This window comes from Rhinolophus sinicus, chromosome 15 (assembly GCF_057876585.1).
Source record: "Rhinolophus sinicus isolate RSI-liver-muscle chromosome 15, RSI-T2T, whole genome shotgun sequence".
NCBI classification, from domain to species: Eukaryota; Metazoa; Chordata; class Mammalia; order Chiroptera; family Rhinolophidae; genus Rhinolophus; species Rhinolophus sinicus.
The window spans coordinates 119,084,547-119,109,417 of record NC_142515.1 but is presented as its reverse complement, the minus strand read 5'-3'; the positions used below and the strand labels follow the sequence as shown (position 1 = coordinate 119,109,417).

General features: G+C 40.2%; 1 protein-coding gene across 1 annotated transcript; it reads left to right on the top strand.

The window, feature by feature from the left end:
• Positions 1-12,264: 12,264 nt before the first annotated feature.
• On the top strand, positions 12,265-23,691 carry RAB33B (RAB33B, member RAS oncogene family). The gene is made up of 3 exons (XM_074338518.2): positions 12,265-12,399; positions 12,644-12,910; positions 17,934-23,691. The coding sequence occupies exons 2-3, from the start codon at positions 12,662-12,664 to the stop codon at positions 18,372-18,374; spliced, it is 690 nt and encodes a 229-aa protein (XP_074194619.1). The 5' UTR covers positions 12,265-12,399; positions 12,644-12,661; the 3' UTR covers positions 18,375-23,691.
• Positions 23,692-24,871: the final 1,180 nt, after the last annotated feature.

Below are 24,871 nucleotides of genomic sequence, written 5' to 3'. Positions count from 1 at the left end.
GGTCACCTGCAAAGGCTCACAAATTTTTTATCCCTTATCTTGATTTAGAGTATTCCCATTCATCTTCGTCTCGTCCCTCTCTGTTGGTCTTCAGGAATTCCCTCAAAACCACAGATCCATTATATTTTATTTATATTGAATGGATTTCTCACATCTTTCTTTTTTTCCTATAGTTTGTCAGGAATGGGTGTGACCAGCCTTGTAGGAAGCAGATGACTGATGGACCATCCTCTGACTTTTCACTTGCCTGTTCATTGTGGCATTAGTTGGCAGTGAATTTATTCATCTTTATGTCTTTTGCCACGAGACACCCAGGTAACATCCAGTGGAAATAAGTTACTACAAAGATTGTCACTCGGTAGTTGTTTTTCATCCTTCAAACAGTATGAGGAGACCGGTAACACATACACCAACTATTGGAGGGCTCCGTTTTTTACAGCCTAGTATCTCCACTGTTAATCATTACAAGCAAGGAGACACTGGGTAGGGATCTGCTGTGGTTATTTCTAGATACTTGGCCTTATAGCCAGTGTTCATCACAACAGCTGTGGTCCACAGTTGATCTCTATGTAAGGTAGGCAAGCGAATCCTTTTAAGTCATACACTTAACCCTGGTTGTATATTAGAATCCCTGGGGAACTATTTTTGAAAAACAAACCTCAAAGCCCAGGCCCACCTGCAAAAATTCTGGTTTAAAAGATCGGGAGTCAGGCCTGGGTATTGGTTTTTCTTTTCTTTTTTCTTTTAAAGAGTACCCCAGTGATTCTAAGGTACATCCAAAGTTTAGAACCAGTGTTTTTGGTTAGGAAGAAGTTTAAAATACAGTATTTGGTTGTTTTCCTCAAAGAGATCAAAGGGGCCAACAACTATGTCAGTGTAAAAATGAATTTTCCCCCATGTTATGTTAAGGGGAAGAACTTGTATTTGAAATTTCTGTCAAGAGCTGGTTATTTTCAAAATCCATGCTTTTTTCTACTTAAATCATGCTACTACTATACTACTGAGACACTGGTATTCAAAAGGAAAAAAAGTTTTGTTAGATGTCATGGTAACTTCTCTCCTTTGAAACAACTTTTAAAATATAATTGCCATAGACAGATGCTTGAGTTTTTGAGTGGATGAATATCAAAGCAAAGCACAGTCAGCAGGCTTTTAAATAAGGACATGTGGTAGATATTACTCCCTGAAGATCTGCACACACCTTAACCCCCAATGAAATGTGTATTTTTTTCTCCCTAAAGGACTGCATTTCCTGTAAACAAGTGAATTACTATTAGCAAATTTCAGATGTGCAATGAACCATGACACTAGGAGAGACAATTTAAATCTAAATGTTGGGCCTGTTAGTATAGAACCTGGAAAGGAGATTTACATGCTACACAATCAAACTAAAACCTGCTTTATGAGATCTGTTGAAATAACATTCTAGCTATATGTCCCAAATCTATCCAATCTAGCATGTTTTTCTTTAGTAAAATAGGAATTGTTTTATAGACCACCCCTCAATTCTATCTAGTTTATTCTTGACTGGTTAAAGTATGTGATAAATGGTCCTTATTATGTTGATATTTTCACCATTCTTGAGTTGATAGACATGTATCCATGTCTTTCACCATTGCAAACTGGAAGGTCTAAATTGTTCTGGTCTCTTCACATAGGAGGCTTGCCTTATGCTTTAGTTTCTCTGATCCTTGTGACTAAATGCCAAATTTCTGGTATAAACAGTGACTTGGTGTACAATATATGATGTGGTTAAAAACATGAGCTTTTTTTCCTTCTTTCCACTGGGGAATATTGAGGAACTGTGCCCTTCCAGGACCCATCAGCTCCATGCCAAGTCGTTGTTTTCAATCTTGTTGTGGGGGGCGCAGCTCAACTCCAGGTCAAGTCATTTTTCAATCTAGTTGTAGAGGGTGCAGCTCACTGGCCCATATGGGAATTGAACTGGTGACCTTGGTGTTACGAGCACCGCGCTCGAACCACCGAGCCAGCCAACTTCCCAACATAAGCTTTTAAGTGAGAATGTGAACTAGGTTTAAATCCTGGTTCAGGTCTCTTAGGCAAGATGCTATGACTTTCTAGTTTATAGAGTTGTTGGAAGGATTAAGTAACATACTATATATAAAGTGATTACCATAAGGCCTGATACATAATAAGCATTCTTTTTTTTTTTTTTTTTTTGAGGATGGCACAGCTCACAGTGGCCCATGCGGGGATTGAACCGGCAACCTTGGTGTTATTAGCACCACATTCTAACCAACTGAGCTAACCGGCCACTCCAAGCATTCATTTATAAATACTAGTTTTTGCAAAAGGATGTTCTTTCCTGTTTAATTGTCAATATTCTACTTAATTATCCTTATTTTTCTATTTTCTCCTGCACTACATTGGGCCAGCATATTCAGGAAATACGTAGTTTCTAATTCTTTCCTAGATACCAACAGCTGAAATTTTGAGTTTTTCTGTCGTATTTTATATAACACATGCTAGTACTTACACTATTTTGCCTTTTCACACACTACCGAAAACCACCTGTAATACCTCCATCCTCCATCATCGTGACATTCATGGAAACTTACTAGTGTTAGTGAATTTGGCAGATTTCTTAATGCTGCTGTTAAAAACCATTTAGAAGATGTGACATAAGGCCAGTCCCATGGTCCCTCCTTCCATCCACCCAGTAGTGACTGAAGACTACCTCTAGGAGCTAGGCTTCATAGGAGGATATGTGACACACAGTCTGCTCGCGCTTTTTTCACAGGCTAGTAAAGGAGACAGACAAATTGAGAAGTAATTGCAGCAGCAATATATAAACCCCTATGTGTCAGTACTCATTTCTGTTTGGATGTACTAGGAAAAACTTCAGTTTGGAAAGATAAAGATGAATTTCCAAGACAGACAAAAGATAGGCTGTTCTGAAAGCACAGATACATGAAACAAGATGGAGTTCTCAGGGAGTTGATGTGAACTAGTGTGAACAGAATCTGGGCGATGAGGCTGGGGCTCAGATTAAAGAGAAACTTACGTGACTTACTAAGAGGTTGACTTTGGCTTTGTGTAAGCAAAGGACAGTTAATGGAGAATGAGGAAAGGATGATAAGTGTTTGAGAGACTTCTGCTAGCAATGTGATGGGAGCGAGGAGCAAGCGTGGCTGCACCGACTAATGAGGAGACAAGCTGAGCTAATGAATAACTATCGCTCACTGCGCTCTCACTATGTGCCAGGCAATGTAGGAAGCATTCTGCATCCGTTAGCTCTTTAATCCTTGAGAAAACCATATGAGGTGTATCCCTCCCATTGAACAACCTGAGGGTCATCATTTGCCCATGCCCACACAGCTTGTAAGTCAGTGATAAAGCTCTGCATTCACGCCCAGGTGTGTCTAACCCCAGCGTGCTTGCTTCTGACCAATATAACCTGCGGAGAAGTGGTAAGGACAACTAAGTACGGCGAGGAGGGCAGGGCATACAAGAGATACTGAGATGGTAGAGACTAGATAAGCTGACGGAGGGAAGAGGGTCGTGAATAGAGAAGGAAGCATTAGCAGTGGTGTCCACGGTTTGGACATAAAACAATTTATCTTCGACGGTATCATTAAACAGTAAGAATTGGGAAGAAACTGAGGAGAAAAGTGAGGTCCTTTTCAGACATGCCTATGGGACATGTAAGTCCCATTATGATGGGTAGGAAGCAGCTAGGTATTTGGGTTTGAAACTTAGAAGAGGTGATTGAAGAGTGAATTCTGAGTGGTATGGCCTGGGACAAGACTGCTGAAAGAGACTGAGCAAAGCTGATGGCTCACAACTACCAACAGAAGCCGGTAGAGGAAGAGAAACTAACAAAAGGAGGCCAAGAAATAGTTGAAAAGTAGAAGATAATTGTATTGAATCAAAATTTTTCACAGGTTGGGTTCAACAGGGTCAAAATCAAGACACTGTAACTCATACCTACCTATTTGGTAACATTTTAGTCTGAATAGCAAACGTTGGCCATGATGTTCAAAAACACCAGGAACTTTCAGGCACTGGGAGTAAAAATTGATAATCATTACGAGGGAATTGGCAATATTCGTTTGCTAAAATTAAACATGTGCATATCTTGTGAACCAGAAATTCTACCCTGTATACATTCTTACACATTTGCCAGAGGGACACGCAAGAATGTTCATCACAGTTTGTTTATAATAATGGAATCTGGAAATAAAATGTAATATGAGAATGGATAAATTGTGCTATATTCATTTAATGGAACGCTGTATAGTTATAAAACGAATAAGCTAGCATTAAGTGAATGAGGATTGTTCTCCAAAACTGGTGATCCCAAAAAAAGTAAGTTAAATGACATCATATTGTATATCTTGTATGTAAATTTTTTAAATGTAAAACAGTATTTAGTATACTGGTTTATGGATATATTCATGTAAAGTAAAAGTTTAAAAACAGGCTTGGGAGTTCTAAACAAAATTCAGGACAGTGTTTCTCTTTAGAGGAAGGAGAGGCATGTAGATGGCCTATGATTTTTATTTCCTAAAAAACATGGTTGAGGTAAATGTGGCAGTGTTAAGATTTGGTGTTTTTGTTAATTTGGGGTCTATATAGGATACTTTTTTTATAGTTAAAACAATTTTTTATTTCCCACTGAAAAAAATGGGTGGACAAAATACTGAATAATACTAATTCAGAAAGTAGGGAAACTATCTACAATAGAAACAAATACTACTTTGGTTTCTATGCTCCCAAAGGTCAAGGGCACTTTGTACTGATCTATCAAGGCTGACCAGATGAAAAGCAGGAGGGAGTGTTATCAGGATGTGTAACCATTTTTTAGGAGGAAAACAGACTCTAATAATAATCAAAAACATTGTTTTTTACTCCTTGTAATTTCCAAAGTGCTCATAACGTAGATGAAGATAAGTGTCTCCGTCTTAAATGACTCGCTAAGGAGTGCCCAGCCAGTAGCAGAGCCAGGGCAGAGAACCCGTGTGTATCCTTCCCCACGTTGCTCCCGTTATCAGCTGGGTGTTCAGGGTCACTGTGAATGTTAAAGCAGGAACTTGAACCTAGGTTTTTCATTTCAAGGCAAACTAAACTACACTGTTCCTGAATCCCATTATTCTGCCTAGAGAGCTAGTATTGAAGTTCAAGTGCTATTTAGGACTTCCTTAGAGAAAAAAAATTGTTGAAATAAAAATGAGTATTTTCTAAACTATGTGTTCTTACAAGTATTTGTTTATCCCTTCTGCTATCCTGACACTGCTTTATGTGGCACTTATCTCCCCTCCCCCAGCCTCCTGTTATGCTGACATTTGGACTTCCTTTTACAATGGGGAAGTGGATCTCTAAGATGAAGGTAAGTATCTAAGATCATAGACCTACTTTGTGAATTAGAAACTACCTTCGCTGTATCCCTTAAGTGAAATGCAGTTCCTACATCAGGAACCACTCCAGTGGATAGGATGACAGTACTAAAGTGGCCAAGAGGTGTGTTCCAGATGTACTGATGATTACAGACTGCCAGGCCATCTTGCTGAAGTATTAGCATTAGAAACCAAGAAAATAGGGTCCATGTGTGCTTACCTTTCAGCCCCACTGCAATGTTACATGTATGCTGCAGGCCAGAGACACTCCTCCCGAGTAAAATGAGTGATAACACTACCATTGCTGAAAACTATTAGAAACTCACCTCTAATGTTTCTTAGATTTTGCAATTAGGAAATCCTTCGTCGAATTAGCAAAATTGGCTTCCACAGAGTAGTGGGAATTGAAGCCCAGGAATGAGTTGCACAGGGAATGAGAAGTGAAGACATGGACACTTGCAGAGAATGCCACTTTTCCAAAAGCTTTGAATGAGATGGAAAGAGATGAGGGGCAGAAACAAGGAGATAAAGGGGAAAAGGGGAGTCATGATATTTGAGAGATTTAAGCCTGATTGTAATTTGAAAGGAACTTGTAGAGGAGGAAGAAACTTGAAGGTGCCAGGTCCCAAAAGAGACAGGAAAAGTGGGCCCTGAAAAAAGTTACCTTTTCTGAGAAATTAAAAGGAAGGGAATGGCTATAGGTAAATACATAGTTGTGAGAGGAGAGGTGAACCAGGCGATATGGAAGAAAGTGGGACCAAGAATAAACTGGAAGAAAAGGCAATACTATAGGAAAGGAGGTTTTGAGCTTGTGGACCAACCTGCTGGGGGTAGCACGGATGGGAGGGTAAGGGCACTGAAGTCCCTCAGAACTATTCCAGAACAGAGGGGAATGTGGCCAAGAGAATGAAGTTGAAGTGGCCTTGGAACTGGGATGATTGGGTGTTCAGCGGACCATTCACATGAATATTGAGATCTAGGAAATAATGAAAGGAATTGAGGTTTAAAGGATTAACACGATCCAGGTATGTTATTGTGGGGAAATGACCTGGAGGTTAATGGATGTTAGGAACAAAGCAGGTCAATGGTGACAAAACTGGATGGAATGAACTTCAATGGAACGAAAGTTTTTACCAGAGAGTGAAGTGGTTTAAAATAGAATTTGGGAAAAAATGTGCTATCAATTCTAAGTCTGTGGTGCATAGAGTTTGAGGAAACTGAAAAGGAAGCAGTGTCATTGAGAAAGAGGTCAAGGAAATAGAAGACATACTCATCAACAACAACGGAGGGTACAGGTCAGTTTCTTTTCAGTGGAATAGGTTCCAAAACCCACAATGGAAAGGCCCAAAGGAGGGTCTTGTGGGAAAGGTAGGGGTGAGGGGTCAAGAGGGCATGCAGTCAGGCACACGGCAGTTTGGAGACGGCAGGAAGCTGGTGGTTGGGTAATGGCCACTGTCTGAGCGGTGACCACGTATCATGGGAATGAAAAGTTTGGCTGGAACTACAGTTTCTCAGCTTTTGGCCCAGTTTTTCTTTTAACAAAATGATAAATTGAGGGTCCCAGGCAGTGTTTGACCTTTGTAGGAGTGTTTCTAGATCCATGGCTGTCATAATTGTTGGACCCTTGCAGAGGATGCTGTGCACAATGCTGAGTGTGGTAGTATTTGGCTTAGTCTCTGCTCCACTTCCTTATGGGTGTAAGACAGACAGCCGTTGACTGGCCACACTTCTGGCAGGCATGGCCTGCAGCACACGTCCCAACAGACAGAATATAAGGACTTTACAGGACTGCACCCTCTTTAGCATAAGGATCAGTACCTGTACTTTCTACAAGGTGCAATCCCTTTTTTCCTGCTTTTGTAAAAGACAGACTTCATTCACCAGTCTTTTGGAGAGAGTATGATGTAGTGGAAAAGGCTTGGACTCACAAAGACTCAGACCTGAATCCTGGCAACTTGGGCAGTTCACTTTTCTGAGTCTTAATCCATTATGGGTATAATAATAGACCTGGTATGTAAAGTGCCCCAAACACAAAAAATACTCAATAAATGTTTTCCCATCATTAATTCTTAAGTCTTATGGAAGACTATCTGCCAGGCACTGTGCTTAGTCCTGGGAATCCAGTGATGAATATGACATGATTGGGGCCTTAAGATCCTTAGTTTGGTAGAAGGAGAGATGAACATAAATATATTCAATGACGGGAATATATGCCTTGATGGATGCATAGATGGAAAACTGGGAGCCTGAGGGAGCAGCAGGAAGTTCTGCCGGCCTGACGTGGAGTGGAAGGCAGGGACTTCCTTGGCTGTTCCTTCTGTTTTCTCTGCTCATCTTCCGTCTACTCTGTGCATGTCGCTATGTGCAGGGCACGTTTCCTGAAATACAGCCAGGGCTCCATTCTACTCCTACGGTATCAGTGATAACTTACGTGCTGAAGGTTCCATATTTCCCTCCCGAACATCATGTCATACATGCAGTTGTTAAATACATACACTTGGATATACCACAAGTCCCTCAGCTCGGCACGGGCTAAACTTGAATTTTATCTGTTCTCAAAACCTGCTCCTCCGCTTTTCGGGGCACCTCCTTCTGCTCAGTTCTCAAGTCAGAAGCATGGAAGTCATCTTTGGTGTCTCCCTCTTCCCAGTTCTGCACAGTGAGCTTTTAGCAAGTCACATTTACTCTACCTGTTTCGAGCCCACTTCTCTCCACTTTCCTGTTTATAATCCTATTTTAGTATCATCTCTTGCCCAAATTATTCCAACAACCTTTAAATGGCCTCTAATCCCATCTCCTTTTAATCTATTCTCCCTACCGCAACCAGAATAGTATTCCTAAAATACAAATCTAATTATTTCATTGCTTGGCTTAAAATCCTTCAAAAGCTTCCGTTGCTTCTAGGATAAAATAGTTTACAGGGCACTGCAGAATGTCATCTTTCCTTACTTCTCTTACCTCATTAATTCATCACTCCTCTTATTCAATGCTTTTATTATAGATAAACTTCCTACTGGTCTTCCCTGAACCCCCACACGCTCCTGGTGCCCTTCTGAGCCCACATAGTGTCTGTACTTCTGCTCTCAGAGCACCCACGACACTGTATAGAAATGCCTAGTCATGGGTTTCCCTGACTAACTAACTCCTTAGGGCTGGGATCAAGTTGGTGGTTTTTTCGGTTTGGTGTGGTTTTGCTTGTAGTGTGTACGTGTAATACAGAAGAGCCTTGAGCGTAGGGAACACAATCAGCTGCCTGTGTTGAGGCTTGTACTTACGGGGGCAGCATTAAGCCACACTGGCCGTCTCATTCACAACCCCCTTTGGAAGGAAATGTAATTGGCTGAGGCCTTCTGTTTATTCCTTGAATAGCTACATAAAAGAGAAATTGAAACGGTCAAGAAGTTTCAACAATATACTCAGTATTCAATAACTAGATGCCAATGTTGTTTCTACAGTTTACATCTAAATGAATAAAACTAAATTTTCTCTCAATGACCTGTTTTTACATTATTGCATGAAGTAGTAACAGTACTATTTATTCCATTACCTACTCATACTCCGAATTTAAATATTCCCTAGTATTTATATTTATTCCCTAGTAAAGTGGAGCAATTTCAATCATTAGAAATAAAATATTGTGGACCATTTTACCTTATGTATTTAATCATTTAACTATAATAGTTTATAACTAATCAGGTGATTTTATCTTTATTGTCATGATTATCTTGTCCAGAAATTAAAATACACACACACACACACACTCTCATCTTATTAAAATTTTACTCTAATGTTTTACTCAGATTTGACATAAAATAGTATAACAGAGGAACTTGATGGTCCTCAAAGGGAAGTATATTTTTAGTTTTATTGAGGTATAATTTATACAATAAACTGCTTATACTTAAAATGTACAAGACATATGTACACACCCATGAAATCACCAAAGTAATAAACATATCCATCACCCTAGTTTCCTCCTGCCCTTCTGTAATCCCTCCCTCCTACCATGCAAGGCCCTACCCTCAGCTTTCTATATCTAGTTTGTTTTTCAGTTTTATATAAATGAGACTCTATACAGTATTTACTTTTTAAAAATATCATTTATTTCACTCTGCATAATTGTTATTGTAGTTCACATATATTACTGATTTTTAAAGTCTACTTGTCTTATCAGATACTGAGAGGGGACTTGAAATCTCAGCTATAATTGTAGATTTTTTCTATTTCTTTTCTGTCAGTTTTTACTTCATGTAATTTGAAGCTTTGTTACTATACCTTCTTGGTGAATTGACCCTTTTATATGAAATGTCCGTCTTTATCGCTTGTCTTGAAGATGGACCAAATTCCTTTTCCTGAAGTCTACTTTGTCTAACATTAATACTGGTGATCCAGCTTGTTTGCATACTTTCCCATCATTTTAATTTGAACTTATCTGTTTTTATGTTGGTGATGCCTTTTATGTAAATAGTACATAACTGGGCCTTGCTTTTTTATTTAGAGAAGTATGTCTTCCTTTTAATTGCAGTGTCTAAATTTACAATTAATTATTGATATGATTGATACTTGTTTTCTATTTGAACAACCTACATTTTTATTTTTTATTTTACCTTTTTGGTTCCTTTTGGACTAGTTTGTAGTATTCCATTTTAATTTCTCTGTTGGCTTGGCTATGCTTCTTTATTATTTTAGTTCTAAGTTTTACAATATACGTCTTTAACTCATCAGTCTACCTTCAAAAAGTATCATACTACAACACATAGACTATAATGTAAGATATTTTCATTTTCCCCTCCCAACCTTTGTGATATTGTAGGCATACATTCCCTTTCTATGTGTTATAATCCCCACAAAATATTGCTATTATTTTTGCTGAGAAGTAAGACTTTAAAATTTACCCACTTTTTAAAAAGTCTACTCTTCCCGATAGTATAATAGACTCTCTTTCAACTATCAAACCTGGAGGTTCTGGTGTTTTTCAGTTAAGAAGAGGCATATACTTTAGTCTCATGAAGAGTCTCTCAAACTGCTAACTGAAAATACAAAACTCATAACTATGTCCAGAGTCCACTGTGATTTTTCCATCTCAGTGGTGCTCAACTGTGTATAATTGGGGTTCAAATTGATAATCCTTACACAAGAAATTTCTCACTTCACTCATTTATTCATCATTTGCTGAATAACAACGAGCTTTCAGTCTATAGTCAAGAGTTGACAATCCAGTATGTAAGACAATACATAATTATGAAACTTAAACAGTGAAGACAGCATTCAAAAACCAAAAGAACAATACCCCAAAAGTGTGCTAGACTTAGACTAAAGCAAAGAACATTCTGAGCTGAACTAATCAAGAAAAGCTTCAGAGACGAGATTTTTGAGCAAGGATGTGAAATATGAATAGGATATGGATAAACAGACAAGATAAAAGAATTTCTGATGCAGTGTAGCAAGAGTTAAACCAAAAAAGCCAGAATAAAAAAAAATTTTAAAAAGCCAGAATACAAAAAACAAAGAGCAAAGGTCTTGGGGTGCAAAGATGTTGATACTTTTGTCACCACCCTCTGAAATTACATGATTATCCACATCTTTGAATTCTTCAATGGCTTTTTGTCCTAAATCTTCTGATTCTCTCCTTTGACTGGGATAGAGTAAATTAGAGGACTATATTCCAACGCTTGCTACTATAGTTTCTGGGATGATTAATCTTCCTGGAAATAACTTCATAGATAAACAATCAGAATTTTCCAGCCCATGTTCTAGTACCCAAAGCAGAAAACTGAATAAATGTAATTGGCATACACATTTCAACCAGGTTGTAAATTCCTGTTAACTCGGGCCATGTTCAGGTTCTACAATTAATTTGCTCTATTTTTATCTAATGGAATAAACAGTTTATCTCCTTTCCTAGAACTTTCAGTGTTCTGTCATTCCCCTTACTCTATTTAAGACCTGCCATGTCCTCCTCTCCATAGTCCTTGACTTTCAAAATGCCATAACCATTTGGCTCAAACATACAAAAAGTCTTATCGCAAAGCAACTTTTCACAAAATGCAATGTTTGCACATTTTGGACCTTTTATATGACTTAATGTATGGTAGGTTTCCGCTGTAAAATTCACGGTAATTCAGAGAAGGCTCTTTAAGGCTGGGTGTTCTCTCCTAGTAATATTTTCCTTAGGGAGTTTGCCAGACAATTCCGGCGTGCGCTCAGTAGTATTTAACGGCTACACCATCGTCACCCAGGCATAAGACGTAACTAGGGCATAACGAGTTTTAGTCTCATCAGAGAAGCCATCTAGTAACTCCCAGGTTCAATGCTCCCAAGTGGCCTACAGGTGATCTTTACTTCTTGGGCCGGGGACATCTGCCAAACGAGCCCTGGGCACCAGGGTCCCGCGGATACCATCACAGGGCCCAGCGGGCGGCTAAGGAAATTACTCTCGCCCACGCGGTGGGCGGCCTCGAACTCCTGCCTACTCTCTGACAGCCACGCGCCTGCCAAGAATGAAGGCTGCCACACTCCCCGCAGCCCGCAGCTCGCCCGCAAGGGCTTCCCGCGCCGGGCGGGCCTTTGGTGGCACTTCGCGTCCCACCCCCTCCAGCCTTTGTCGCCGGCCCAGCTCCCGCGGCCCAGAGCGGCCGGGCGAGGCAGGGAGCGCAGCCGAGGGCGCAGCGCCCAGCTGCAGGCCCAGGGCACCCGTCTCCACTCGCACGTCCGCGAAGGCCCCAACACTACGCCGACCCCAGCGCCCACACCGACACCGGAGCCTTCGGACACCCTACAGCCCGTCACCAGGCGCACGCCCGCGGCACAGGCGGCTCTACGGCGGTCTCGCGAGAGAAAGCCTGGCGGTACCTCCTTCCTCTCCGCTGCCTCTCTCCCCGCCCCCAGACTGACTGCGCGGCTTCCTCCGGAGGGCGGGAGCCTGGGACGTGGCGTGACGGGGCCAGCCCGGGAGCCAAGCCTGGGGCGCTCCGCTCGGCCGCTCGGCAGGCTGGCCTTCCGCGCCGCCGTCAAGCCCCCGACAGATCCCAGGCCTCCCCAGGTAGACGAGCGCCGGCCCGAGTGACGCTGGGGTGCAGCGGCGGCCCGGCGGGAGGACCTACGAGGCGGGGCTGGGGGCGCCTCACCTGCGCCGGCGGGGGCGGGGCCCAAGGTGCGCACGCGCGCCGCCGGCCTGGAGGGCGGTGGCTCCGGCGACGTTGCTCAGCGGAGCCGGCAGGCTGGGCGCCCTCGCTCGCGGCGGCGTAATCTCCTAGCGGGTCTGCGTCTGCTTTCCTCCGCCTCAGTGTGGGGCGGGTCAGGAGATGGCTTCCGAGATGGAGTCGTCGTTGGAGGCGAGCTTCACGTCCAGCGGTGCGCTGTCCGGGACGTCAGCCTTTCTGCCGCCGGCCCGCTCCCGCATCTTCAAGATAATCGTGATCGGCGACTCCAATGTGGGCAAAACGTGCCTGACCTACCGCTTCTGCGCCGGCCGCTTCCCGGACCGCACAGAGGCGACTATCGGGGTGGACTTCCGAGAACGAGCAGTGGAGATCGATGGGGAGCGCATCAAGGTGAGCGGATGGGGGGCTGCCAGGGAGGAGGGGCGCCCCGGCGTGATGCGTGTGCCAACCCACCGTGGGTTAAACGCTGGCCCTGTGCAGTGTGTACGCTCCATTTTTTTCTCAACGCTGATGGGGAGATGGGAGTTGGGGATTGGAAGGATTTGTATAGAGCAAACTTGTAAGGCAGTGCGTCTCCAACTTTAATGTCGTGCCCTTTACCCAGCATTTTTTTTTTTTTTTAAAGGCGGATTCTGATTTGGTGAGGTCCCAGGAGATGCAGAAACCGCTAGTCCGCGGACCGTGCTTTGAGTAGCAAGAGTGTGGGGGGCATCCACTGACTCACTGGCAGTGTCTCATGTGCTGGAAGTCAGTGAAGTAAGACCAAAGGAGAAACTGCGAAATTTCTCCAGCTTGGAAAATCTGTTTAGTAAATATTAGTTATTAAACAGTCACCTGAGCATTGCCCTGGGTATTGTATTGTGACAGTGAAGCCCTGTTGTCTTTGAGGAAGTGCTTAGGTAGGTTTGTCACATCCAGTTTTGCTGCTGTAATTTCTGTATGACGTTGAGTTGTTTAGAAAAATCTGTTTTCCTGCAGAAACATTCTGTACATACTATTATAGTTCCTGCTTGTGTTGCCAGAAGCACATTCCTGGTGCCACTCTCTCCCAGTTCCTTTTTAATGTTTATTGCTGGCTCCTGAGACTAAGGACACAGTAATAATAGGGGAGAAGGTCATAAGCCCAAGGCCAAGACGGGGGTTCCGAAGACTTGGAATGGGGCACTGGAGAATGAAGACCAATGACAGGGCCAAGGCCTCCTGATGGAGTAAACCTGACACTCGTGTTCATTCCAAGCCACTGCTAACTCCTCAGCCATCTGCTGATACCACCCCTTAAAACATGCGGACCCTAGGCACTGCCCTGCCTGCCTTATACTGCATTTACGTTTTTGCTTTAAATTATTAGGTTGGTGCAAAAGTAATTGTGGTTTAAAAGGTGAGAAATAACTGCAAAAACTGCGATTACTTTTGCACCAACCTAATAGGATGTTCATCTTTACTTCAGTCCTCCATGGGGGTAAAACTAGGCTCACTGCTTTCTTCCTACACCCTCATCCTTGAGGTAAGAACAATTTAATTTTTAGTTCCCTACCCACCCCCCTATCCCCCCACCCCCAAAGGGGTTTAAATGCTGATGACAGTACAGCAAAGAAGAAATTGGGTTGAAAAGAAATCATCCTTCTATAGACCCTTTTGCCTTTTCATTTTCACTTTAGTTTTTCATTGTCCCATTGAAGCTACCAATGGTGATCCTTTGGGTGCGCTGTATTAAGGCGTTAAAAAAAGATTTGTATGCATTACAGAGGAAAAGATAGAATAAGAAGAGACTGGAGATTTTCATCAGAATTAGGTTAGGCCCAGGAACTGTAGGTGAGGAAAATAATGGGGCTTCTGAGGTTTGAGAGCAACCTTAGTTTGGGAGAAGCAGGAGTTCTGGAAGAAAGTGCATGGGTTTTGGAGCCCAGCTGACCTGGCTCAAATCTGAACCTATGAAAGGGTAAGGATGGGTTGTGTGTCCTTAGTAGGGTGACCAAGAATGCCTGAGACTGTTCCAGTTTTAAAACTGGAAATTCCACATCCCTGGAACCCCCTCAGTCTCAGGCAAGCTGGGGGTGGTTTGTTACTCTAGTCCTTAGGCATGTTCCTTAATCTTTCACAGTCTATTTTCTCTTCTGAAACATTGAGATAATAATACTGTGTCAGGCTGGTGTGAGAATTAGAGGAGAACATATATGAAGCACCAGGTTAGTTGGTAATCTTTAGGAGATTCTTCTTCCCTCGTGGCTTAACACCATCATTCTGCTTTGGCTCCATCAGGTCTGTAGCTGCATAACCAGAGAGTGAAGCAGAAATAAAGTAGAGCATAGGCAGACAGATGAACGGGAGAGAAATTCCCCCCAACTGGGAGCAGGATATTAACATAAGTAGCCCGAAGGGAGGCAGGGGGGGAGTTGAGATTTGATAGCACTTTACTTGCTTCTGGTTTGCCATTCATACTTTAGGATCACAGATGAGTCAGGTGCAAATTGAAGAGATACTTATATTGAAAAAATACAAAGCATGTCCAGTGTATAAAGTTGAACACTTAACTACTGGGACAAGTGCTGGCAGTGAAAAGTAAACCAGGACCACCGGTGTGAGGAAACTGGGAGCACAGAGTCGGTCCTTGTGGTCCCGTGAGAGGAGTAAGGAGAAAACATTTTTTCTGGGGTCATTCTTCCTGAGCTTCAGCCTAACCTGTTATGTCAACAAGGACCTGGACACAGTTTCGTTTTCTCCTTTCTAAGGCCTGAGCCATTGATTTGTACCTCCAACTGGAAAACCTGAGAGAGATATTTATTGTGGTTCAAAAGATTACAGAAATATTCTGAAATTTCTGTATCAGAAAAAGATACAGCTACATTGGACACTTTTTAAAAACTTAATTTTTTTAGTGTCTTAAAAAAAAATGAAGTGAATAGAAGAGCTTCATCCCATGTACTGTTTCTGCTTTTTTGTTAATCTGTACTCCATCTTAAGTGCTGCTGAAAATTATAAGCCTAATCTGAAATGACTTTTCTTCTAATTTCATCTTAAAGTGAAAGCTGGACAGCTCTATGTTACTTTAATAAAATGACGTACTAGACTATTTTGTTTGATAAAAATGAGATATTGTGCTAAATGTTTTTAATTGTGGACTAGAAATTTTTCATAGAGCATGTTGTGTAGCGGTGCCCTTTCAGAATCAGTTAAATGCTTTAGGAAATGTAATAAAGTCTATACTTGTTCATCTGTTCCTAAGTATTACATATGTAGAATTAAAAGAGGAAAATAAATGTGGCAGCAATTGAGGACGATTCCAGGGTGAGCCTCAGTCTACCCTTGACCTGTTCTTCTATCTACAGTCTCGCCTGTAGTACTCTCTCGGCTTTACCTGTCACTTCTGGGAAGACTACTTCCGAGTCTTTGGTTGGCCCAGATCTCTGTCCTCCTGCCATTCTGCATTTCCTGCTGTCTTCTCGACATGGCTGTTTGGATAATCCCTCCTTCGTCTCAAATGTCTGAAGGAATTCATCTTTCCTAGCAAATCTGCCTCTCCTGTTTCTTTTCTCTTTTCTTTAGGTGTACAAAACAATGTACTAGTTAGACATTAACACCCCTCACAAAGTGATAACCCCTGTCCCCCAATCTACTACCCCTCTGTCATCGTATGTAGCTGTTACAACTCCATTGAGTCTATTCCCTATGCTGTACTCCACATCCTGTGACTATATATATATATTAAATTATAGTAGACATTCATTATTATTCAGCTTCAGGTGTACAGTGCAGTGATCAGGCATCTACACCATCCCTGAAGGGTCTCCCTAATAAGACAGGTGTCCATCGGATACCATACAAAATCTTTACATTATTGATTACATTCCCCAAAATATCTTTCATATCCCCGTGGCCATCTTGTGGTTACTGACTGTGCTTTCTAATCCCCTCACCCTCTCCTTTATCCGCACTCCCCTCCCATCTAGCAACCCTCCGTTTTTTCTCTATGTCTCTGAGACTTTCTGCCTCTCCAGTTTCTGCTCAGCATCATCCAGGGGAGGAATGGGGGTGACTGCTAATGGGCCTGGGGTTTCTTTTTGGAGTGATGAAACGTTCTGGAATTAGATAGTGATGAGGATTGCTTAGCCTTGGGAATATACTAAAAACCACTGAATTGTATATTTTTAAAGGGTAAATTTTATGGTATGGGAATTATATCTGCTGGTTTTTTGTAAATTAAAAAAATGTATCTTTAACATTTAGAAAGATATTTGGAAATAATTTGGATGACCCATCTAAAAGCTGCCCAAATAAATTGGAGCTGATCTTTTCTCTTTTAGTAACATTTCCTGTAACTCTATTCAAACAGTAATTTCATCAGTGAAGAATGATTTATAATGTTTCAAGCACAATATACTTATAAGTTTAAAAAAAAGCGCACAAAAAGGAAATATACCAAAATATTATTAATGATTGTCTTTAAGTCAATTTTCCATTTATTTCTATTTTCTGTTTTCCATAACGAACATGAATTTCTTTTATGAAAACTAAACTTCAAAAAAATACACAGAATTTAGACCTGTCTCCAAGTCCTCAATAAACGCAAGTGGTGATGATGAGGCTGTTTACCCCTAAGACCATCCTTTGGTTTTGTTCTAGGATGGGGTGGACTCAGCAATACTCTTCCCATCAATCCTGCTGAACTTACACCTAATCACATCAAGATTTCTGGGAAAGAAAAAGTGTGAAATAATAACTTCACACTTTATTGGAGAGCAATGAAAGTAATTACTGAGTTAATGAGGCATTTACAAAGGGCCATCTTTAGACGTCATTTTCCCCAATTTCCTTTTATTTCAACTAGGAGATATTGTAAGTGTTTTGTTGTTAGAGATGTTTAGGATAGATAAGTGAATTCTTTTAGCCTTTAAAATTTTCAAGGGGGCTTGGATTTCGTAGACTGTATGTGTGTGTGTGTGTGTGTGTGTGTGTGTGTGTGTGTATGTTGGGGGCTAGACTTCATGACTCTAACGTCTGTCCTAAATCTGCTGTTTTAAATTAGACTTGTGAAAGGTAGAGAAGGGCATATAGTAACTAAATTGATAGGAATTAGACACTTACGTTTGTTGAAACCTGATACAGTTTTAATATTTTAAAATCCATTTTTGAGGCATAATTTTATTCAGACATTTGATTTAATGAAATGTAAATGCTAAATTGAAATATTTGTTCAGATGCTTGCATTAATTGCAAGTTGTCTGGACTTGCATTAATTGCAAGGTGTCTAGCATCATGAAATGTGGATCCCATAAATAACACTGAAAAGGCGTATGGAAGGGAACAAAGTAGTAGAAGGGAAGGAGTACTAAAGACCATGCAAGGGTGATTCAGATTTTCAGTATGAATAATTGGAATCAGTTTCTCTCTCTCTCTCTTTTCTTTCCGTTTTCAGATCCAGCTATGGGACACAGCAGGACAGGAACGCTTCAGAAAGAGCATGGTACAGCACTACTACAGAAACGTCCATGCCGTGGTCTTCGTGTATGATATGACCAACATGGCTAGTTTTCACAGCCTGCCATCTTGGATAGAAGAATGCAAACAACATTTGCTAGCCAGTGACATACCACGGATTCTCGTTGGAAATAAATGTGACTTAAGAAGTGCCATTCAGGTACCTACAGACTTGGCACAAAAATTTGCTGACACACACAGTATGCCTTTGTTTGAAACCTCTGCTAAAAACCCCAATGATAATGACCACGTGGAAGCTATATTTATGACCTTGGCCCATAAGCTTAAGAGCCACAAACCATTAATGCTTAGTCAACCCCCTGATAACGGAGTTATCCTGAAACCTGAACCAAAGCCTTCAGTGACGTGCTGGTGCTAAATAACAGTCTTTGTTATACTACTTAATTTTGACTAAAGAAATACTTTGGAAGTATGACAGTGATAGTCATAAGATTTCATCTCAAATACAGTGAATCATCCTGACACTTGGCTGTTTATCATCTTCATGCTCACTTTTGTATTCTGTATTTGCTTAATCAAGTTTGTCACTGTGACAGCACAAGGAAAAAGTTGGTTTTCAGGTGAGGTTGAAAATGAAGCCAAGGTGGGACGAATCAGAACATCTCTCCCTTGAGAGCCCGGTGAAGGGGGCTTCAAATAAGCGTATGATGGAGTTTCAAGAGTCAGTGACTATTCAATCCTGTGTTCCTGTGATTGAAAACCAAATATTAAGGGTTCAGTACACACTTAATGGTATGTCCTTTGAATGGGGGAGTGTTCTCAATTGGCTAAAAACTGGTATTTGCCTCTCCTTAGACTTCTTTCTTTGTATTGATGGATTTAATTGCATTACTATCGGTGCATTTTAGAGCTAAGACTTTAGTTCCAGTGGGAGGAGAAGGCATCGAGTGTGTTCTGGTTCTCAGTCCATAAAGAATGACTTTGCCAACAGATTGTGATGCTTGATATTTCTAATCAGTATCAGGTCTATAAAAACTTACTTTTAGAAGAGTAATTTGAACTGTTTTCTTAGTAAATTCTATTAAAATATGCAAAATACGTTAAGTTTTAATGCAAATGAAATGACATAATAAGGTGCTTTATATTTTATTATGATATCTTTAAACAGTGAAAAACAAATTGAAAGCATATGAGGAGTTGTAACTTGGGGGGAAAATAGGTAAACGTGGTTCCTGGCTACCACAGGAGACCTATTCTTAGCTTTTAGTAATTTCTGGATGTGTATCTGGCATAGTATCTCTTGCTCTCCCTCACACCCAATCAACTTAATGGACTAAAGGCTGAATTAACAAATCATCTTCCATTTGGATTGTAGCTCCAAGGACAGACCTCTAATTGCTGTGAGTTCCCATGTATCTGTAATAGTATTGTGTTACAGTATATCAATTTTTAAAATCTTTAAATTTTATGGCCACAACATGCTATTCCTCCTCAGTATGAAAAACAAATTATATATTGGAAAATATCTTGTTTGTCCTTCAGTGGTGGAAAGAATCTTTCAAAAAGTTTTTTACCCTACTTTTGTTTTGAAGTTAAGACTTTGCACAGAGGAAATAGTAAGCTTGCATACGAAACTATCATATGAACGGACGTAAGCCATGGACTTTTACTGCCGTGTGTGCACTAACTCTGATAGATTGCTGTCCTGCATCATTTTAGAGGAACTTAAGCCAAAAGATGATTGTACTTACAGTATTTCAGAATGTGGGAATCAAATATGTGTCTAATCTAGGATTTTTGTTTTATCACCATGATGGTCCTAACTGGATAATTTAATTATGAAAGATAATTCTATGAACTGAACTAACTGCAAGTAATAATTACGGGAAATAATTCTTCAGTTTTAAATATTAGAGATTAAGGAAAAACAACTTGGCTTTATGTTTAGGGAGATGCTAGAATTAAAAAGGATTTGACTTTATCTAAATTAATGTTGATTTGTAACTATTTTTATAGTAAAACAGTGACAGCTGTAATAATTATGATGGGTGTAACAGTTTTTTAAAGAAGGGAATCTGTTTATTGCTTTTCAAAACATTTTCTAAAGTGGGGGAAGAAAGTTTACAGACTTTCCAAGCACATTTATGTTTTTTCAGTGCTAGTGTTAATGGTTTTTAAAAAAAGGAATTTAACTTTCTTTTTGTAAGAAGTTAGTAGTTAACTATTCTTTACAGGTCTGTGAAAGGATTTACTTTTTTCACCTTAATATTTATTAATTTTAAAGTATTTGTATCTTTCTAATGATTTGTTTTAATTTTTTATATGTATGTTTTTTATTTTTACAAAGAGCATACATATGAGTTGAATGGAGATAAAGCTTTTAGGTATTTTCTAAAATATTTATAAAAACACTTCATTGACTGTTGAGAAATCACTTCCAACATGGTGGCTATCAAACAACTAATTATTAATTTTTAAAGCACAAATATATTTTGTAACTCGTGTGAATTTATGTTAACTGTGACCTTTTAATTAAAAACATATATATCTGGAGAAGTTTTAATTTGAGAACACCAAAGGAAGCTAATTCAGAATTTAATATAGTTAGCTATTAATGATGCTTTATTGACAGTATACTGCTAATACGTTTCCTCATGAAATCTAAACTAAAGTTAAATAATTTTGTGGTGGAATAGTGTCACTGTAACATTTCCCTCATGAAGTTCAATAAACCAGCTTTGCCATAAAGAAATTTTATTTCAATTCGTGCCATTCAGATGATTCACTGGTTATCTCATGGCAGAGTTTATAGTAGTTAACAAACTGAAAGATGTGCAACACATTTTTCTTTTATAAAGTGACATCAGTCAAATTGTTGACCATTTCTATAATGAAATGTGTCGAATTTATTTCATAGTAAGGAATATGCTACTTACGAGTTATTTTTACAAAAACAAACACTATCTCTTCCTGGTGGATGTTTGGAAAAGTTTCTGTCTGATGGGCTATGTTTCTAAAGCCTCTGTCACCTACAAAAACGCTCTTATTTGAGCATTTTAAAAGTTAGAATTTTCCATTCTGTTGAAAAATTTTCCAACTAAGACTCGCACTAGACTTTGGATCCATTTGTTAAAGTGTAAATGCAGCATCGTAATTTGCAAGAACGAATTGGGGAGATGGAAATCTAGCAAAAGAATTTCACTAAAAACCTTTGTGTAGCCGGTGGGTGGAACTGAAAACTCCACACCAGGTTTAATAAACCCAGTGGATGATGTTCTTCTATTTGGACCCAAGGGTCTTTGTGAGGGTTTGTTTTTTTTTAACTGACAGTCATTAAGTACAAGTTATCAACATAAACTGGATTTAGAAACATCATAAAATGTTAAATCAAGATTGTCAAAGTAATGAAGCATTTTTAATCGCAGCACTTTCATTCCATCCGTCCCTAGGATATTGCAGTGGGAGGAGGAGGAACTGCTTTCATTAATTCTGCTTCTAGGAGGCTTGATCGCATATAACAGCTTCCCCATCTTCACAGTCAGTATCTAGTATTTGAATGTCATTTGTCTCCTCCACAGTCACCCTCTTTCCCAGAGTGTTTGCCATTTGACAATCACTCATGTCCTTAAGTGATTCCTCTTGAGTCTTTAACAAGTTAGCTGCAAGAGGTTTCAAGAGGAAAAAAATTGCTGATGTGAAGGCTGAGTCATGCTTCGTGAAAATGAGCAATTCATGCCCAGCATGATGCTGTAGCAATACTGCATCCAGACTCTGCCGAGAACATGTGTCTTCTGGGAGTTTTGTTACATGAAAGGAAGGATGAAGTCACTCTGCTTTTAACTCCTTTCCTCAGCTTAGAAAAACAAAGCAGCAGTTCTTAATTTAAAAAAGATAGTGAACTTAAAAAATACTGAAGTCTTCATCTTTTTCTCTTGTATCATGATGGCAGACAGTTCTACCAGCTGAATCTCAGGAAGACCTCTATAAGCCATGTTACATCTCTAGGCCTCAGCTTCCCCATCTACAAAATGGGGCCAATAACAATGCCGGCCCCCTTTTATGCTGTAAGGCAGTTATTAGATTGACTTACACTAATGAAATCCTCTTGGAAGCATAAGTAGGACTTCTTCTTCAGTTGACAGAGTAGTTTCTAGTACAAACTTCTCCGTTTTCTATTGTATTTTGTCTTAATGGGGACCATCATCCTGAAATTTCTTACAGTTAGACGCTTTTTCAGCTTTATGAATTGAATTCAAATTAGATACTCTTGATTTCAGATATCCCCTACAGCAGAAACAAAGCAAAACGAACAAAAAGCCTCCAAACGCTTCCAAACCATGTGCCCTAGTCTGGAGTTTCTGACCAGCTCAGAGGCTTGCTCAGATTACATTTCATTACTATCTTAAAGCCTGTTTTTTTCAGAAGTGACCCATGAATGCTAGGCTGCACAGGCTAGAAACTGCTGTCTCCTAGAAGCAGCTTTTTTCTCTCACTCTTTGAGCCTCAAGAACTCACTTTAGTCCAGGTTTGGAAATTCAGGCAATGGCAGCTGCCTCAGGGAGAGGGAGCTTCTGGGTTTGAAGTCTGCATCTTTATATTTTGGAGGCCACACGCTGAGTCCCCTTCTCCCATCTCCTGCCCCCCAGCGAGCTCCCTACAGCAGGCAGCATCGGCACCAAGCCTAGGACCAAGGCGCTCTCTGAGCTATGAAAAGTTTTGAGACCTGAACAAAAGAAAGGATCGACCTCAGAATATGAAAATAAATGTCTGCAAACTAAAAGTCATGCTAACATTAACTGATAAAATATTAATAGTCATAAAACTAATTATAAATTTTTTTAAATTATAGTTGTCATTCAGTATTATTTTATATTAGTTTCAGGTGTACAGCGTAGTGGTTAGGCCTTTATGTAATTCATGAAGTGATCCCCAGGCAAGTCTAGTACCCACTTGGCACTATACATAGTTACTACAATGTTACCAACTATATTCCCCATACTGAACTTGACATCCCCGTGACTGTTCTGTAATTACCAATTTGTACTTAATCCCTTCACCTTTTTCATCCAGTCCCCCAACCCCCTCCCACCTGGTAACCATCAGTTTGTTCATCTATATCGATGAGTCTGTTTATGCTTTGTTTGTTTATTTTGTTCTTTAGATTCCACATATGATTGAGATCATATGGTATTTGTCTTTATCAGTCTATTTTACTCAGCATAATACCTTCTAGGTCCATCCATATTGTTGCAAATGGTAAGATTTCATTCTTTTTTATGGCAGAGTAATACTCCATTGTATAAATGTTCCACAATTTCTTTATCCAGTCGTCTACTGATGGGCATTTGGTTGATTCCATATCTTGGCTATCATAAATAGTGCTGCAGTGAACACAGGGGTGCATATATTTTTACGAGTTTGTGTTTTGGATTTCTTTGGATAAATAGAAGTGGAATTGCTGGGTCATATGGTAGTGCTATTTTTAATTTTTTGAGGAACCTCCAGACTGTTTTCCATAGAGGCTGCACCAATCTGCAATCCCACCAACAGTGTACAGGGGTTCCCGTTTCTCCACATCCTCACCAGAAACTAATTATATTTTAAATCAATTAGGAGGTTAGATTATTTTGCTTCCAAAGGACCATATACCATGCTTGCTGAGAAACTAACTGATCACAAATTAAATGGCTTACTTGTAGCTAAATCATTAAAAAAAATTTTCCAGAAAAACTGTATTGTGGGTGCATTTTAATCTATTTGACATCATATGGAGTGAGACTTCCAAAAGAAAGAATGCTTGGAAATTTGAGTACAGACTGTGGTGCGAGATGGTATTAGAGAATGATTGTGAATTTTCTTAGCTGTGATAATGGTATTGTGTTAAGTGGGAGAATCTTAGGAGGTACCTATGGAGGTATTTAGGGGTGAAGTCTCTTGATGTCAGCAACTTGCTTTCAAAATGTTCTGCAAAATAATGACTACATGGTGGGAAGGAGGAGGAAGTAGTCTCACTTATTCTGCTCACAGTGGCCCTGATCATGGATAATTGTTTCTACATCTTTGAGGTCAGTATCTTATATTTGAGTATGATTTGTTTCCTACACAATCATCCTTTAAGTGCTTGCCATTTGAAAATCACTCAGCAAGTCAGCCACCTGCTTTCAAAAGTTTCTGCAAAATGGTAACAAATATATGTGTGTGTATTTCCATATACACACAGACGGTCCCGACTACGATTTTTCAATTTTATGGTGGTCTGAAAGCAATATGCTTAATAATTTACATGAGATATTAAAAACTTGAATATAAAATAGGCTTTGTGTTAGATAGTTTTGCCCAACTGTAGGCTAATGTAAGTGTTCTGAGCCATTTAGGGTGGACTAGGCTAAGCTATGATGGTCAGTAAGTTGGATGCATTAATTGCATTTTCCACTTCCAATGTTTTTAGTTTATGATGGGTTTCTTGGGATGTGATCGCATTGTAAGTGAAGGAGCATCTGTACATACATACACACAGAGAGAATAAATGTTAACAAGTGCTTTAAAGAACCCCAAGGAGATGAGTCAGAGTTGGGTTGAATAGAGGAGGCCTGTGAGGAGAGGAAGTAAAGAGAAAGGGGAATTTAAATGAACAGGGAGAGCCACCTCAGCCCGGTATGTGATGCTGACTTTGCAGGAAGAGGCGTTTTATCTTGACTGGCTGGGTCACCTTCACTTCCAGTGTCTTCTTCCAAGAGTCCCTGAGGTGTCGATAGCCGTGGCAATCCAAGTCACTATTGGGCAATGATGGCAACAGTATTTTCCACTACATTCAACTCTCAACCAATCACAGTTGCTCCCTTTTTTTCCCTACCAAGTTGGCTTCTCTGATTTACCCCTTCCTGGAAGTTGTCCAACCATCATACATGTCCCGTG